The 18562-nt window shown below is 45.2% G+C and overlaps 1 protein-coding gene across 2 annotated transcripts in view; it reads left to right on the forward strand.

Annotated features, from left to right (window-relative positions):
* Window positions 1-1165: 1165 nt before the first annotated feature.
* Window positions 1166-18562, forward strand: part of LOC147008630 (kelch-like protein 5) — a 115605-nt gene continuing 98208 nt past the window's right edge. Inside the window, exon 1 of one of the 2 annotated variants that reach the window (XM_085863816.1) lies at window positions 1166-1315. In XM_085863816.1, the coding sequence (XP_085719942.1) occupies window positions 1302-1315 (14 nt within the window). In that variant the 5' untranslated portion in view covers window positions 1166-1301. The remainder of the gene's footprint in view (window positions 1316-18562) is intronic. The other variant, XM_085863815.1, reaches the window with a different exon arrangement.

The following is an 18562-nucleotide window of genomic DNA, read 5'->3' on the forward strand; positions in this document are numbered from 1 at the left end:
GGACCGAGTCCGCGTACGGAACCAGACAGGATTCCACCCAAAAAAATGGGACAAGACAGGCAGTATCGTGGAGGTACGCCAACACGACCAATACGTGATCAAGATCGATGGCTCGGGCAGAGTCACACTTCGGAACAGGAAATTCCTGCGCAACTTTAGCCCAGTTCGCAATGACCAGCTGCCACCCCGGTCTATCTATGATGATCTAGCAACCCGCATCACTGTACCTGCACCCGTTGTAACACCGCAACTGCCTGACCTCGACAGCGAACCCGTGACATCTGCGACGCCAACGGGGCCCACGCCGGCACTGACGTCAGTATGCACACCCCGGAGCAAGACGACACCCGTTTTAGACACGCCAGCAGCACCAGGACGAGGCACACCGAGGCGCGCGATCCTTCAGACGCCACCATCGGCCCCTGAAACCCCGAGAGCCCCATCCCCACTGGGGCCCGATGTGACACCACCAGCACCAGCAATAGGTCAACGCCGATCCACCAGAGCGACCAGCGTGCCTGCCTGGCACAAGGACTACTCCATGGAATAGTCACACGATGGGCGATATAAACTTTTGTTCATTCATTAAACTTAATATTTTCTCAGCCTTTATCTATTAACATAATAAAGACTCGGAGGGAGATAGAGAACATTGTACTTTACGGTACTTCTACATATCGACGGTCCCCTGTGCCAGTGCACATGCGCAGCCTGAGCCGGAGCCAGGGATGTTGTGGGTGTTTCAACCTGTTCAAGACTTGTTTGATTATTGGCGTTCCACGCTAATAAAGTGGTCGAACAAATTGAACTCTGTTCTTATTTACTTTCCAATCTCGGTGATTTACAAAATGGCGGACCAATAGGCGGTGACGTCACCATTATCGGTGGGGAAACTGACGCGGAGAATTTGGAGGTGTATAAACGGCGCTAATCGGTTGCTTAGTCATCATGTATAAATAATTTTGAAAATGTTTTTGAAGGTCTCATAACGCTCTCAATTCCATCAACACAATTTCATTTGCAATTATTAACCGAATCTTTCATGACAAGTGTATAAATACATTGTATCAATGAAAGCAGCACCTAAATCACGTGACTCATCAGCAACGGAAATCATTTATTTAATATTTATTAACGTTAATTTATTAACGTGCGATTTATTTATTTAATCGATCGGATTTATTTTTTTTCTTCAGAGGTCCCTTCATTGTGAAGAAGATTAATTTCGTTTCTCACCCGATTTAATAAATACCGATCGGTGCAGTCACCTTTACTTCTAACTCTTCCTCTGACCGGAAAACATGGCGGCTTGCAGGTATAGTGATTTTCCTTGTACAGTATTGTTGAAGATATCCCATCGATTTTATGTAATCTTGTTTCGTTTGTTTTTTTCTTTTGACTTTTCTTTCGATCGAAAAACGTGTCACTCACTCCTTCATGGGCTCTTCGCGCCGCGTTCACCCCGATAAAGGTGAATTCGATGAGATTCGACTTAGGAATCCTTGAAGTCGTCCTGTTCTGTTGGGTATCTGACCTGAGAGGCTTCTCTGACGGATACCTTCTTGATTTGTTGCATTCCCAAGTTGAGGTAATTGAGCTTTCCCTACGTTAAAGGTTTGATCCAGGGTCGTTTGTTCTCGAGCAAGGGGTCCAAGGGCTCCGCTACGGTTGGTCCCTTGTGAAGAACCGTAAAATTTATTTTGTATCCTTGTGAAGGACCGTTGTATTCCCGTAAAATAGTCCACTCGACATTGAAAAAAAATCTTTAAACAAGCCGGGAGGCGACGATGGTTCGCGGCCATTATTGAACGATGCCACGAAAGGTGTACAGTAGATTAAAGAAAAATCGTTCAGATTGTGAAAATTGGCATACATGTCTATTTTTATAATATGTTCTTTCATGTAAGAGCAGGACAGACCTGGTCAGAATACATTTATGGCCGCCATCTTTGATTTCAATATGGCCGCCACAGAAAATAATTTACGATATCTCAAAAACCAAGAGACCTAGCAAAATGAATATTGAGTCGAATCCAATGTTTTCACACACAAGGAATCCAATAAACACACTTAAAATGCTCTATTGTCAGTATTTCTGCTTTAAAATGACATATGCTGTCCCAAGTACAGTTCATCTGGTCTAGACACAGTTCTGACTTCAATCTGCCTGATAACATGTTCCTACACAATGGCAAAGTTCAGTGGACGGGAGAGATGCACAGAAACGTATGCATGGTGGTCTGCAAGCCTTTTTTGCAGCCGCATTTAGCCGCCTCGGCAAGTGCTGTCCAGAAAGGTATCCACTGTTCAATGGTGTTCTTCGTCCATCCCCAGTCGCATGGGCTTGGGAACTGCTGCTTAGATATAGGCGCTTGGCCCCAGATGTGTCCTGCCTGGTATGTCAACCTCTTGATCTCTTCCGTGAGGGCTGCCTTTGTGGGGGGTAGGCGATCTATTTGTCTTCCTTTCGCAAATAGAAGCTTGCTTGCCTGTTTCACCTCGGTGCATTCACTGGTTCTATCATAAAGACTTATGACGAACCTTTCCAGTTAACACACATTCTCATCTGAGACTGATGAAGGCTCTTGGGATAAACTCAAAGTGTCCGTTATATCAGGGAAATTGTTCCAGGTGTCCCAAGTGGTTTTCTTCCCAATTCCACTGAATGATGACGTGTCACAGCCAGTGAAGGCATGGAAGAACAGAAGAGCTTTGGCCTTATTTTCACCAAGACTGTTTGCAATTGTGTGAGCCGGTATTAACCTGTAGTGTTTCTTGACTCAATATGCAACCCATAGTTCATCAAGGGATAACGCGTGAAATGTGGCAATTGGAAGGACAACGTCAGTGTCGACTGACCTGATCAGGATTCTGTGATGGCCATTTTGTGCACCATGGAGCGCATCCAAGAATAACGTCGTATCGGCTTCTTCATGGTTGCATGGAGCTAGAGAAAATTCTATGTTGCACTCTTGGGAGGAGATGACGTTGGTATCTTGTGTGCGATATAGCTCCTCTTGTGTGGATAACTTAGCGACTCACTGTGACAGGTAATGATTCATCTCGCTCTTATTTTGGTCCACGCCAAGAAAGCTCTGCCAGTTCTGCGGAATTGGCATATAATTTGTGACAATGCGGCTTCCCGTTCCCCCTCCTCTTTCTCGTTGATTTCTTCAAACTGTTGTCAATATACCGATCCCATATAACATCCAGACGTTTTGTGTTTTGCAAATTTCTCAGTACATAAGGCAAGAACACATTTTCAGCATAGTCTCCGAATGCTGAGCAGGACTTAGGAAGCAGCATATTGACTATAACAGATCCATCGAGAATCTTGGCATCTACCTCCTGGTGTACCACACCTCAGAAGCCGTACTAGTAGCCAGCTTGTCGAAACATCCAATAAGGTCTGATTTAGTACACTGCCTGTTCTCCCATGTCTGAGAGAAGGTGTTGATCCCTGGTTTTCATGACTGAAGAATTCATCCATATCCCCTTCTTGGGACTGACAAGATATGTACATTCTGCCAAACAACTCAGTTGCTTTTCAGGGTCCTAATTTTTGTGTGATGTTCTGGAGTGCTTTTGAGGGTGAAGTCTTGTGGAAGGGAGCCATGTTGTTCTTTGGTATGATGTCTGAAATTGGTTTTAATCGCTGCTCCAAGCGTTCAGCAGCATATTTGTCATATTTTGACTGCCCATTTGCTTCCACATTCCTCAGCCTAAAGATTGCATCTTCTGTCGTCACTTAATCATGCTGGACACAAAGGAGATCATTTGTATCTTCTGTGAAGGGATTACCTAATTCCTCAAATGTTGCAACCACAGCTTTGATGTGTTGTACAAATTTCAACTGAGTGGATTGTCCCTGATCATGGTGCTCTGTAGATTTTGTGGAAGTAATTCCAAATGAATTCTCAAACTCGTCGATGATTCGAGCCACTTCAGCACCAGCTGTCATCCACTTGATGAAAGCAGAAGGATTATTAGTGATTCCAATCACATCTCGTTATTTTAGTCCATCAATTGTAATACAGATCATATTCATGCATGCAAAGAGTGATAGTGATTGACCCACGCACAGTGACGTTCTCTGGAACGCATGGATTGACTGACAGCTGGAATGACCGTGGACCATAGTTTCAGAGCGAATGACAGACTCTTAGAATTATAACACCTTTCAAAACATTATATTGAAAATGAAATTGGACAAAGCCATTTCTACACGCTCATAGCATTTGGATATCAAACATCGAGCAAACACTTTTAAGTATTTAGTTGTTTATGAAAGGGTCTCATTTTGATTTTAAAGTAGAAAGACTGAAAATGGAGCATTATAAGAGTGTTTATTGGATTCCTTGTGTGTGAAAACATTGGATTAGACTCTTTATTCAAGTGCTTAGGCCTCTTGGTGACCAAGATATCGTAAAAATAGTTTTCGGTGGTGGCCATTTTGAAATTCAAGATAGCAGCTGTAATTGTAGTCTGATCATGTGTGTCCTGCTCTTATATGAAAGAGCATATAAAAGTAGTCATGAGTACCAGTTTTCACACTTTTTTCACATTTTGAACGATTCTGGTGAAATGTTGACTTGATCTACTGGGACGGTTATTTCTCACCATGTAAGTAATAAGTACAATCGTCACTGAAATATACTTTTCCTTCCCTCTCGCATTTCTGACAGACGGGCTGATACAAGGCAAATTATCTGTTTTATTTTTATGGTTAGGACCATCATTGTGAACCTTTAGAAGCGTTTTCTCTTTATCTTCTTAGTAAACAAGGTTTGACCATGAGCGAGTTCTGGGGGCTCTTTTTTAAAGATGAGTTCAGCTGAAGTTGCACCCGTTGTCCTACGAGGAGTGTTCCTGTAATGCAAAAGTGCATTTGTTATTTTGTGGTGCAACATCCATGACGTTGGATTACTCAAACATTTTCTTGAATGTCTGAATTTTTTATTTTCTAGCTAAACCATTACTCATGGGATGGTATGGTGGACGTAAAGTGTGATCAATGCCGTTCATTTTCAGAAACGTTGCGAATTCATCTGCTATAAATTGGGGTCCGTTATCGGACACATTTTGTGGAAGATTATACCTTGTGAATAATCTGAGCATAACAATGGTAGCATTTACTGGCCATAAGAAAAACCTCAAGCCATTTTGAATAGTTGTCTACCACTTTCAAAAAAATTTGACCTTTTACTTCGGTGAAATCTGTGTGTGGATCCTTTGCCGTGTTTCCATAGCCCATGGCCACAATAAAGCGGAACAGCTTTGTGCGGACATTTGTGTCTCCACACAATCGGGACTCGACCTAAATGTGTCTTCGATATCCATCTTCAGAAGAGGCCACCAAACAAATGCTCTGGCTAGTGACTTCACCCGATACACACCTGGATGGTTTTTAATGCAATTCTGGAAGCATGTGTCCTTGTAGTGGGGATGGTATGCCCGCAATAGACACCAGTCATTGACAGACAACTCGTGTCTGCGACACCATTATGGATGGACATGTCAGCACTGTAATTAGGCCAACCTGACATTGTGTACTCGTACACTTTGGTCAAGATCAGGTATTTTCTAGTACAATCTTTGATTTCCTTTTGCAGTTATGGGTATTGAATCTAATAGTTTTGAAAACGGTTTTTCTTGGGATCCGCAGAATTTGGATCTACCCGCAACCTACTCAACATGTCTGTGTTGGCATTTTTCTCGGAGGTAAGTATACCCAGACAACAATAATGCTCAACGTTAAAGTCTCGTTGCAGCAAGTGGTTGAATTCCTGGTTTTTATCAAGAGCTGGTGACCTGTTACCAGCCTGAGATTCCGGTCATGCAAATACAAATCAAATTTCTTTTTGCCGTACACAATTGCCAACACCTCTTTCTCGATCTGCGCATAATTTTTCTCTGGAGGCATATTGCTGTCTTTCGGGTCCATCTTCCAATTTTTGACTTTATACTACCCCCTCCCCCAACCCCTGGGACTAGCATCGACCCTTTGCCCCAATGGCTTCTTCGGGTCATAATGTAGCAAAACTGTCACCTGTGAGTTTTTCAAGAACACAAATACCTCAACACTTTGCAGATCACACCCACAATTTTCTGGTTCAATAGGTCAGACAGGGGGTGCAGTTTGGGACAAACTTTCCATAATTGTTCAGCATTCCCCAAAATGACTTTAGGTTTGCGAGCTTTCTGAATAGCTTCCACTTTGATTTGCAAGGGGCAGATTCCATCTGCACTCAAGTGCCTTGAGTAATTGAGTTCAACTTCAAAAAATGTGCAATTTTTTTTTTCTTCTCTCCATTCAGATGGACATTGAGTTTGGTTAGTCTACCAAACATTTTCTCATAAACTCTAGTATGTTCTACTGTCTCGGTAGCTCCGATTGATATAGATATAACAAAGTACATGATCTAAACCTGCCAAAATCTTGTCCTCGGTGGCCTGAAACTGAGATGGTGCAGTTGTCACACCAAAATTCAAACGTTTTGTTGCCAATAAACCTTTCTGCATGTTCAATACCATCAACTTTGCAGAATCTTCATCCAGAAATAACTGGTTAAATCTAACTTTTAAGAATTTGGGTTGTGTACCATGCTACGTGGCTGGCAAATAGATCCTGCATGTTGGAGCTTGAACCCATCATCAATAGCCTCGTTAACTGTTTTATAATCACCACAAACCCTCACTTTATGATTTGGTGATGCACATTTAGCACACGACCTGATGGTGATGCCCAATCACTATGGTCTGCAGAGTACAAAATGTCCTCAATTAGCCTGTCTTATTTTTTTTTTATTTTTTACATTTCTACAATAGAATATGGTAAGGGTCTAGTTTTTTGAAACACTGCTTTTTCCTCAGGCTTTAGCTTGAGAGACTCTGTAAACCCTTTTCTGCCCATACCCTCACGCTAGAACAATGAATCCTGATTTAACAGCTTTTTAAGCACTGGTGGGAATTGACTTGATTGAGGGACAGAAACCTTGGGCTTTACAACCCTTGTAACTGAGAAGATATTGTTATGTTTGTGGGGGTAGATGGAGGAACTTCATCGTAAAGGTGGGATTGTATAGAGTAGCATTGTACGTGGACGAGCAGAAGACGTCTCTGTAATTTAAGCAGGGGAACTGTAAGCTTAAGTTGTTACGTGCCACTGCGTTAAGCGTGGTGCTGTGTTAATTTGGTAGGGTTTAAGGAAAATTTCTCCCATTATGTTTCCCCCCCCCCCCCAATCACCTTTCCTATGTTTTTGCATTCACAAGACTGGCGATTTAAAAAGGGATCTTGTCATAAAAACAACAACAAGCAGGCAAAAAAGCCCCCACCTCCAGGAATGACAATTGGCAAACCATGCCCTTGGGGTGGATGATGGATTAGCATGAGGTCAGAACGTTCGGCAGAGAAGGGCATTATGGTTGCTTCTCCTCGACATGCTGAAGAAGGCTGCGTGATTCTTGTGTTCGTGCTGTGTGAATTCGCCCACGTGCTGGAGCAAGATGCGAGCCATGACTATCCGGCTGAGTCGTGAAGTTGTACGTTTGAGAAAAGAAGAGTGCATCTCTGCAATAATTTGGCGTGATCCCTTTGTGTGTTCAAGGAGGAAGATTGGCCGTCATTGTGAGCGGACATGGTGCAAGAGGGGAGCGGGGTTGTCAATCTTGAACGTGAGAAGAGACTACGGCGGTTTCTGTGCACTTGACGAAGGGACCATCCGCACTAATTACCTCTCGTGCGCTTCCAACCCAGAGAGTGGCTCGTTGCCATTTTGGATGCGGTTCGATCATTGAGCTCTAAAAGACCATCTCTGGACAAAGCCAAGTGCCAGAATAGAGGGATTTTTTTTTTATTTTGTTTTATGTTTTCCCCTTGTCCATTTTTGTAACTGTGTGTTGAGGCACCTTGACTGTAGGCTGTAAATTACCTCATGCTTTGATTTATTTTCATTAAACCCCTATTTATTAAGATTGCTTGTCTCTTCATTGTGGGTTCGAGTATAAACCCTTGTCTTCCGTCCTGGTTAACGTGTCTGAAACGTGCTTCGCCGCCTCCCGTCCCACACCGCCATAATCTCCGGGAAGCTCAGCTGTTCGCCTCCAAGGGAAATCGTTCAGCTATCCGTCCAGGTCTGTCTTGACTGGCTTGGACACGACAGTACTTTCCCAATCTCGCTTTATCTTGGCCAATTCCTACCAAACAAGGATAGACTATTCCCTTTCACAACAAGAAGTTCGAACATGTACTCTTTGTTGTCCCCATACCGTACTGGTACCTTGGTACATCCATCAACAGGAACCTTTCCCCCCATATAACTTTGTAAAGTTGTTGACCAATGGAAATTCAGATAACTTGTAATATACAGTTTCGACAACAGTTGAGCATGATGCTCCCCTGTCAAGTTCTATGACAGTCTCTGTGACCTACTGTCACACTGAGCCTTACTGGCTTTACCTTATCGGTTGTTTCACGAAAACAGTACAAACCAGATGCTCCATGATCATTTTACTGACCACTGTCCCAATTGGTGTTGTCATTCACTGCCGAATCAACATATCTGGTTGAACTGTTCATGGGACACATTTTCTGTACATGTCACATTTTATGGCACCCGAAACAAGTCACATATCCAAACCGACACTTCACGGCAATTTCCTCCACATCACTTGCATATAGGTCCTGACCGTCTGTAAAATGGCGCTTCCACCTTTCTCCTGACCGGCATGCAAAATGGTGCTCTTGCCGCTCGCCTGGCTTGCTTCGACCTCCTCCCCAGCTGAAATTGGTTCATTGCTCCGTCCTTGGTTCTTGCTGCTTGGCTGCCCACGTGCTCCTCGTTAGCTTTGCCAGCCAATACATCCGACAAACATTTTACACTGGAGTCTTCAAAATATAAAATTGCCTTCGATAACAAATTTTTGTGTACTGGCCTTTTCAGGTGAGGTCTGGACACAAGTCTGTCTCTGAGGGTTTCATGAAGAAATTCTCAAAATGCACACTTAGAAGCAAGCTGCTTCAAACGTATTACAAAGTCAGCCACAGACTCTTGCTCTCCTTGGTTGGCCATCCAAAATTTGGCGCTCTGCGATCACGATGGATTTAGGAGTGAAGTGTTCTGCTGACAGCCCCTTCAAATCGTCACAATTTTTTTTTTTTTTTTTTTTTTTTTGGAGCGTCTGGACTGCAAAAGTTCTTTACCATTTTAAACATCTCTGCTCCTACCAACGCCAGTAACAGGTTGGTCTTTTTCCCTTCGTCAATTTCATTTGTCACCATAAATGCATCGCGTCTGTCCATTGAGTCATCAAAGCACTTGACTTTCTCATTGATGGTGCCAATATTCCCTACCACAGCCATCATCCAGGGTTCCTGATCAATTCAGAGCTTTTGTTGTATCCTGGATAAGCAAATATGCACACAACTCAGATGTAGGGAGGCTGTAACCAAAGTGCTTTATTGTGAATGCACGCACTCCACCCCTTGGATGTCACTCCCCGAACATTCTAGTATACCCACTCCCTGAAAGGAGTTTTTCAGACTTGTGTTTACAATGTTTTAAGTCCAGTATTTACATATACTAGAGATGGTTTGTTGAGCGTGTTTAGGGTTCACTGTGCACATGTACTTGAGTGTGTCTGTTCATTACCTCCAACACCGAAGGTGAAGGAGGTTGTTTTCACCCATTTCTGTCTTTGTTTGCAGGATATCTCTCAAAGTTGTGTGACAGATTTGGTGTGTGCCAAGGACTAACTGATTAGATTTTATGGAAGATCCAAATCCGGATCTGGTTACGAGAATTCTTTAATTTTTAAAGTGATTCTTCACCATTGAGATATTTTCACTTCATGCTCGAGGTCTTGGTATTTGGTCATTTTCTTGATTTCTGAATCGTTGGTCCAAAATCACCGGTATTAAAAACTCGATTAACAATGGCTTTTTATTTTTATTTTTATTTTATTTTTGCACCGAAGTATGATATCTGGTTGCAGTTCTTTGTTTTCGATGTTCACGTCCGATGGGATCATAAGGTCGTACGTGAGCGGTACTTCAATGTTTTCAGTGATTGCTTTTGGTTCATTTTCCCACATTTTCTGGAAGTGGAATATCAGTTTTTGCAGATGTGCCAGCGGATTATGTCAAAAACTGTCGTGTGTACAGCTGTTCTGACACTTTTTGCTTTTTTTTTTTTTGAGTTCGGTCATTAAACATCACATCATTGTCTTTGCTAACCCCACCTCCACCCCGCACCTGTCTTTATTTTTTTCCTCCTCTCCCCCCCACCTTTTCTCACTGTCCCCTCCTCGCTCCCAATTCATAAAATGCAGCACCTTCTCCCACACCTTGTCGCTCTCTCGTTGTTTGTCTGTCTCCCTCTCTTTCTCTCACACCCCTCCCTCCTGCAGTGAATAGCAACGTTTGAGGTGCCATTCACCTCACCTTCCCCTAACTCCCCTTCACCCACCCTCTCTGCCTCCCCCCCCCACACTTTATTGACCCGACAGTGAAGCGACAGGTTGAATTTGCAAGTATATATTGTTGCGGACCCGGGGTCGGGGCAAGAAGACCACGAGGGGGTGGAAAGCTACCTCAGGTTCCCACCAGACTCTCCGGAATCGCAGGCCATGGCACACTGATAACTCCGTGACTCGGCGAGTCACTAATCGACCGTGAATGCCAATAACTCAACCACGTGACTTAGGGTCCTCCGTCTAATGGAAACCGGTTACCTAAAATGGTCACATGATCTAATTACCAGGGGACACGCCCTCGGTATGCCTTGTTCAAACCGGATCAGATGCAGCCGAGCGTAACTGCCAGGGACGTACCGGCTCAAACAGATCGTTTGGGGGATAATGTCCCGGCTAAGCTAGGATACGGACCATGCTGGACCAATGAAGGAAAGAACGAAAACGAGCTGGGAACATTTCAAAACAAAGCATTTATTGACAATTGAGCGAGGAAAGGTATGTAGCACAGTGAATGGGTTTAATATGTACAGCAGAGATTGCAAGGAATTTGAGGTGCGACAAAAGGCAGGCAATTTACAAGAGCAGACACAGAGCAGACTTATCCCATTATCACTTCTACAATCTTAACTTGTGCTGCGACAGGCCCCAATGCACACGCACACGCACATGCACACATATACACATACATACACACGATGAAGATTAGGTAGCCAGAAAGAAAAGCAGATGAGGACGAACAGCCTCGCAATACCTGGCGTGGTCGGCCGACCGCGCAATCCAGTATTCTTTGGAGGATGCTCTGCTTGAGCGATCCCACAATAAGAGTCGGCATGTTATCTCCTGCTGGATCACTTTGCCAGGGCTCATGGAAACGTTTGCTCCATGCTGGTCCCAGAAAAACGTCTGTCACACACCAACTCTGAGTGTAGATGCAGTGACAGGCAGATGAGGAGCGGTGAAGAGAGCGGAGCAGAGGTGCGAAGGAGCGGGGGGGGGGGGGAGGCTGGCTTCGTGATCTGCCTTTATTAAGCCCTGGGCGAAGGGTGGGGTGACCACCCGAATCGTGCTCCCCGATTGGGTCCTGGCCCCACCCTGCCAGGCTCCTGGCGCCGGAAGCGGTTTCATTCGCACATCCGGCGCAACACTGCCCAGAGCTTTGCACCGCCCCATGATCCCCATCCCTCACCACCTGTCCTGCCATGTTCTGGTGACTGGGCGAGGGTCGCGTCAGTCCCACGCGCCCATTCGGGGCATCCCCGGCAAGACAGCCGGTGCTGCTAATGCACCTGGTCCGTCCCCGTGCCACACGGCCTGGGCCGTGCAGCACTCCTCTGCTTGGTGGCGAACCGTATCGATGCGGAAGTGTGAGGAGGCATGTGATTTTTCCTGTGTGGGAGATGGTGGTGAGCGAAGGTTGAGCAAGGTGAGACGCCGTTGTAAATTGGCGCGCAGATTTGAACAATGGGGTGCCCCATGCGCGTGCCGGGCAGCGAGTTTTTTTTTTTTTTTTTTTTTTTTTTTTTTTTTTTTTTTTTTTTTTAAATGTAATTCTTTCATGGGTGGCTGCCTGGGTGCTGTGCCTGCTTCAATTTGTACCATGGTTAAAAGGAAAGGATTGGATGGAAATTAGGATTGAGAAGAAGATGGCGATATAATTATTCGACCCACACAATGCACTTCGTCCCGTAAACCCACTCGACATGAGGGGAAAGTTTGACTGCATGAAGAACAACAAAATAACTGCCTGGGAATCACTATGTTGGGTGTCATTGCCTCAGAGGCATGTGGTTTTGCAGAACTGCAACATATATATGTGTATGTATGTGTATATATGTATATGTGTATATGTGTATATATGTATATATATATATATATATATATATATATATATATATATATATATATATATATATATATATATATACATATACAGTTGTTTGGTACCACAGAACTTTATGGATACAAATAAACATGACATCGTGACCGAAGCTTTTAGTGCTACACTCTTCAGGGTAAAAATCGCAGGAAGTGAAGGTGTGTGCTTTATATCAGCGTCAATTAAAAATTGGCCGAACCAATCAGCGTCAATTAAAAATTGGCCGAACCAATCAGCGTCTACCTTATTGAAACCTGCGTATAAAGCACACACCTTCACTTGCTGCGTTTTTTTTTTTTTTTTAAATACCCTGAAGAGTGCAGCACGAAAAGCTTCAGTCACTGTCGTGTTTATTTGTATCCATATACATTGTTATGAATTCTGGCCGCCTGGCGTGCGAGCGATTGCGTAACTCCAATGGCAGCCGCGTCGCCCACCGGAACGGACAATTCAGTCGTGACCCTCCCGGAACAACACCGGTAGCTAGTCACGGGTGGGGCTTTCGACCTCACCACAATCGTGCCAATTGGCCACCCGCGCAGGATAGGGTTGTTCGCCAAACTCGACGTACCTTGGTACCTGCGTGAGTAGTTAACCGGGCGATTGAATCTCGCCGCTGGCCGGCCTAGGATGCGAACCGTTTAAGCTGTCCGTTCTGTGCTTCAGTGATAACCGAGCGGTGTTATCGCCGACAGATGTGATTCTATTTACTGGGTGCTTACACCCTTCTACCAATTCCTTCCGTGATGCAAGATGGAACTTTCAAACAAGGGAAAGGACGCAACAAAACTGGGAACAGTTCAACAAGCACATTTATTTCACACTGCGACAAGGCACGTATTTACAGCCATACAGTAAATCATGCACGTAAGAACAGTAACACAGTGAAAGCAATTGAAGAGTTACAACCAAAATATTTATTCACACATTTACTTAAACAGGTTTACTTTACAAGATGGCGCCACCACATGCACTTGCACAAAAGCAAAGAAAAGCCACCCTCAGACAAGGGTGGCAGACAGGTACGTGGAACCTGGATGAGCGGCCAGGTCCACGAGACCGAAGGGTCTTACCCGCACCCTCGTGGCACGATGGCGGGCAAGCCGCAATGTCAGCGTCGCCGTGCTTGACTGCGTGGCCGGCGAGCTCTCTCCGGCGTTGTCCGCGCAGGCACGTATTTCACAGTCGGCACCACGGTTGGGGAGGGGAACGGACAGGGTTACCGGCGCTCTCTCAGCGTGGATGGGGGGGGGGGGATTGTTGATGCCTGGCATGGGGAGGGTTGTTGATGCTCTTTTAGCAATGTCGATGCCTTCCTGGCGAGTCGGCGGTTATCGGCGCTCTCTCAGCGCAAAGCTCTGTTTGGGAGAGGGGAACTGCTGCCGCTCCCTTCAGCGAGTTGGCGCTCTGGACCGCACTGGCTCCGGCAATACTCCTCCTGGCTGTGGCCTCCACAACGCCCCTTCTCTGGTGGTGGTCCCCACTCAGCCCTCTGGCTTGCCTCTGAGCCCTTCTCCGCGTCCCTGCTCCACTCAGCAACTCGCCCTCCTCGCCCCTCAACTTCGACCTGAGCTTCGTTCCGAAGATGCTTCCTTTCCATCGACTGTCCCTCGTCTGCCGCGAGCTCCGTTGTGTTCACCCTTATTTTGGCCGGGGGAGTGGAAAAATCCAACCCCTGACCTTTGACCTTCGACCTCTGGAAAGCGTACCTGGTTGAAATCACCAGGGCCTTGCCCTGTCAGCGTGACCCCTGACCCCGGCAAAGCCGACTTGGTTGGAATCACCAAAGCCTCGCCCTTTCAGCTTCAACTTTACCCCTTCGAGCTGATGGTGTTTAGCCCCAACTGCACGGTTTCGATCCGGCTGAGGCGATGTGTGTTTCGCCGGGGCTTCTGTCCTGCCGAACCGATACGTGTAATGCATAGAGTCCGTCCGCCACGCGGCTTCGTTTCGCCCGACCAGCCGATGTGTGTATGCGGGTTTCGCCGGGGCCTTTGTCCCGCCGAACTGATGTGTGTAATGCATCGAGTCCGTCCGTGAAGGAGTTCATATGCAAATTTGAGGATCACATCGGGTTTGGAGGTAGGGCTACACCACCTGATGCTCAGCCATTGGACGGATGAAAAGTGGGCGTGTATGATTCCTGATCAGACTTCTCCTTCAAAAGGATCCCATTCACAACCAATGGCACGACGTTTGGTAAAGTGTTCTATTTCTTTGTTCAAATCATGTCTGGACGTGGTAAAAATCACTGAATGGGCTTTGGACAGCGCGACTTCGGTGTTGACTCTGGGACGAAGGCGACTTCTTGTTTGCGGGTGGTGTTTGTTGATGGTGGTGGGGGTTTGCTGTGGTGGTTTGGGGATGGTGTTGGTGGTGGCGATCTGGTTGTCGGGGGATGATTGATCCAAAATAATGATAGAGAAAAGAAAAACGGCTAACTCAAAGGATCACAGCCCTGTGAACACGGAAATTCCCTTTAAACAACGGTGGGGAAATCTAACTACACATATACTTATCGGTATACAGTGGGGAGAACAAGTATTTGATACTGTCGATTTTGCATGTTTTCCCACTTACAAATCACATAGAGGTCTAATTTTTTTTTTATCATAGGTACACTTCAACTGTGAAAGACGGAATCGAAAACAAAAATCCTGAAAATCGCATTGTATGATTTTTAAATAATTAATTTGCATTTTATTGCATGAAATAAGTATTTGATACATCAGCAAAACAGAACTTAATATTTGGTACAGAAACCTTTGTTTGCAATTACAGAGATCAGACGTTTCCTGTAGTTCTTAGCCAGGTTTGCAAAGACTGCAGCAGGGATTTTGGCCCACTCCTCCATACAGATCTTCTCCAGATCCTTCAGGTTTCGGGGCTGTCGCTGGGCAACACAGACTTTCAGTTCCCTCCAAAGATTTTCTATTGGGTTCGGGTCTGGAGACTGGCTCGGCCACTCCAGGACCTTGAGATGCTTCTTACGGAGCCACTCATTAGTTGCCCTGGCTGTGTTTCGGGTCATTGTAATGCTGGAAGACCCAGCCACGCCCCGTCTTCAATGCTGTTGTTGGCCAAGATCTCATGATACATGGCCCCCATCCATCCTCCCCTCAATACGGTGAAGTCTTTCTGTCCTCTTTGAAGAAAAGCATCCTCAAAGAATGATGTTTCCACCTCCATGCTTCACGGTTGGGATGGTGTTCGTGGGGTTGTACTCATCCTTCTTCCTCCAAACACGGCGAGTGGAGTTTAAACCAAAAAGCTCTATTTTGGTTTAATCGGACCACATGACCTTCTCCCATTCCTCCTCTGGATCATCCAGATGGTCATTGGCAAACTTCAGACGGGCCTGGACATGCACTGGCTTGAGCAGAGGGACCTTGTGTGCGCTGCAGGATTTTAATCCATGACGGCATAGTGTGTTACTTATGGTTTTCTTTGATACTGTGGTCCCAACTCTCTTCAGGTCATTGACCAGGTCCTGCTGTGTAGTTCTGGGCTGATCCCTCACCTTTCTCATGATCATTGAGGCTCCACGAGGTGAGATCTTGCATGGAGCCCCAGACCGAGGGAGATTGAATGTTATCTTGAACTTCTTCCATTTTCTAATAATTGCGCCAACAGTTGTTGCCTTCTCACCAAGCTGCTTGCCTATTGTCCTGTAGCCCATCCCAGCCTTGTGCAAGTCCACAATTTTGTCCCTGATGTCCTTAGACAGCTCTCTGGTCTTGCCCATTTTGGAGAGGTTGGAGTCTGATTGATTGAGTGTGGACAGCTGTCTTTTATGCAGATAACTAGTTCATACATGTAATGAGTGGAGAATGGGAGGGCTTATTAAAGACAAAACTAACAGGTCTGTGAGAGCTGGAATTCTTGCTAGTTGGAAGGTGATCAAATACTTATTTTGTGAAATGTGATTTTCAGGATTTTTGTTTTAGATTCCGTCTTTCACAGTTGAAGTGTACCTATGATAATGACAGACCTCTACTTTGTAAGTGGGAAAACCTGCAAAATCGGCAGTGTACCAAATAAGTGTTCTCCCCACTGTAACTAATCTGAGGATCTTCATGGTATAGTGCCAATTTCCATTGCCGCAACAATATATATTTATCGACAAACTTACTTTTATAGTGGAGATTTTTTTTTTGTTTGTTTTAGATGTGTGAATGCCATTGTGTTAAGTGTACTTTTGTTTAAGTGTATATATTTACATAATCTACTTGGAATATATGATTTTATGGAGGAAAGAGGTGCACAAATAAATGTTTTAAAAGGAAAAGGAACTGTGGTTCCCAAAGCTCACCTGGATCAGGAGCAACAGTCACTCAGACCCCTTCAGTTGGACCCTGATTGATTTATTTTATTTTAAATTGATGTTTTTTTTTTTTTTTTTCATGCCGTGAAACAACTTGTGCATTACGGGTGATTGAATGTTGTGGTCAGATTTCATCGAAATTGCGTGCATTTTCAGAGAAGAGAGCAAATGCCTATTTTGGGGGGAGGGTAGTCAAGGTGAGCTGACAATGTAATTAAATGTATTATCACGGATAAAGTGTTTGAGGGGAAGCACTCTGGTCCCTGACTCCACGCACCGGCAGGTTGGTATGTAACCACAAATGTGGATTGGCATAGCCAATCTGGGAAGGGTGAAACTACTTCACTTGATACCTTCTTTGTGGACAGCCAGCTAATTATGGTCACGTGTCCTCAGCTCGCACTCTGATTACTGCTGAGTTAGTGGGTGTGTGCTGGCTAACAAAGCAAATTATTGGGGTACAACTTCCCGGCTAACTATACTAGTGTACTCTGTTGGACCAATAAAGGAGAAGACAACTGAGTTGGATTGGAAATGACACAATTATTTATTACAAACGCACAAGCAATCATTGAAAAGCATCTACAAACGAAAAGCAAAAAAAGGCACGTAAGAGCAGATTTAACCATAACGCGTATTCTTCTTCAATCGTGTTCAAAGGACTTGGTTATCATTCACTCTGGGAAGGAGAATAAAAGAAGAACTTTATAATAAAAAAAAGCGGTCTTTTTTCCCTCACCTCAAAATATGCAAGATAATATGGGTGGGGAAGATGGGCAGTGGTGATGTGATGGTGACATGCAGCTGCATCCTTGAAGTGCCCAGCCCCAGAAGGCGAGTCCTCTCTTGCATCCATCCCAGATATGCGAGCTATATAGCTGACTTATTCTCCTCTGCCACAGATTCTTCCTCCTCAGGCCCCCGTCGATGAGGTGCCACTGTTCACCCTCTTCGTCGTTCGTGGGTGACAGGATTGAGAGATCAGGACTACATTCGGGAAGAAGTGTTCTTTTCCACACAGAAGCTTTCTTTCTTTCTTTTTATTTATTTATTTATTTTTTTAAATATCCACACGCTTTTGTTCCTTCCCTGACGAGCCTTATCAGCCTTCGAGTCTTCTGCTCATGAGCTATTTTTGTCCCGGTTTGTGGGAGCCTGTCCCATGTGCTTCTGCCTTTGTTTCTCTCGGCCTTCTGTTCAGGAGCACTCTTTGTCCCTGCTTGTGTGAGCTTGTCCCGTTCACTTCTGCCTTTACCTCTTCACATCGGCTTTCTTCCTTTCTCTCATTGGTCTGCAGCCGATGGGGGGTGCGTCCACAACGTCAGTTGTGTTAAAAAAAAAAAAAGAAAAACCCGTCATCCTGAGGGAACTTTCAACACAGCTTCCGCCCCTCCTTTTACCCACCCAAGGCCGCAATGGAAGGCCATGCCCCCTCCCTTACACGCAAGCATTCACTCGTACAGTTCCACACTGTGCCGTGCCAATTCCTCGCAGGCCATGACAAACACAAACCATCATGAACATGCATGTGAGAATGGACATAGTCTCATGCAGTGAAGGTAATCTGATTGGGCTGATGGGTTAACGACCGCAGACTGGTCTGACGTGTCCATTTTAAGTAATGCATGAATGGAGGGAAAACTGATTCAGCCAGACCGAGGGACTGAACGGCCACGGGATTTGAAGGCAAGATCGATGGGGTGAAGGAGGGATTGTTGAAACTATTTGTTGAAGGTTAGGTAGTCGGTGAAAAGGCCGGGGAGGGGGGGACACAGACTAATGAAATAACTGATCCTTGGGTCAACTACGTGTCCATCCATGTTAGTCAAGTATCTACGGAGGGTATCTGTGCACCCCCCGCCCCCCCCAGGACTCTACCAAACCAAC

The sequence above is a fragment of the Eptatretus burgeri genome, chromosome 18 (assembly GCF_056783735.1).
Source record: "Eptatretus burgeri isolate ZD-2024b chromosome 18, Ebu_testis_v1, whole genome shotgun sequence".
Lineage (NCBI taxonomy): Eukaryota > Metazoa > Chordata > Myxini > Myxiniformes > Myxinidae > Eptatretus > Eptatretus burgeri.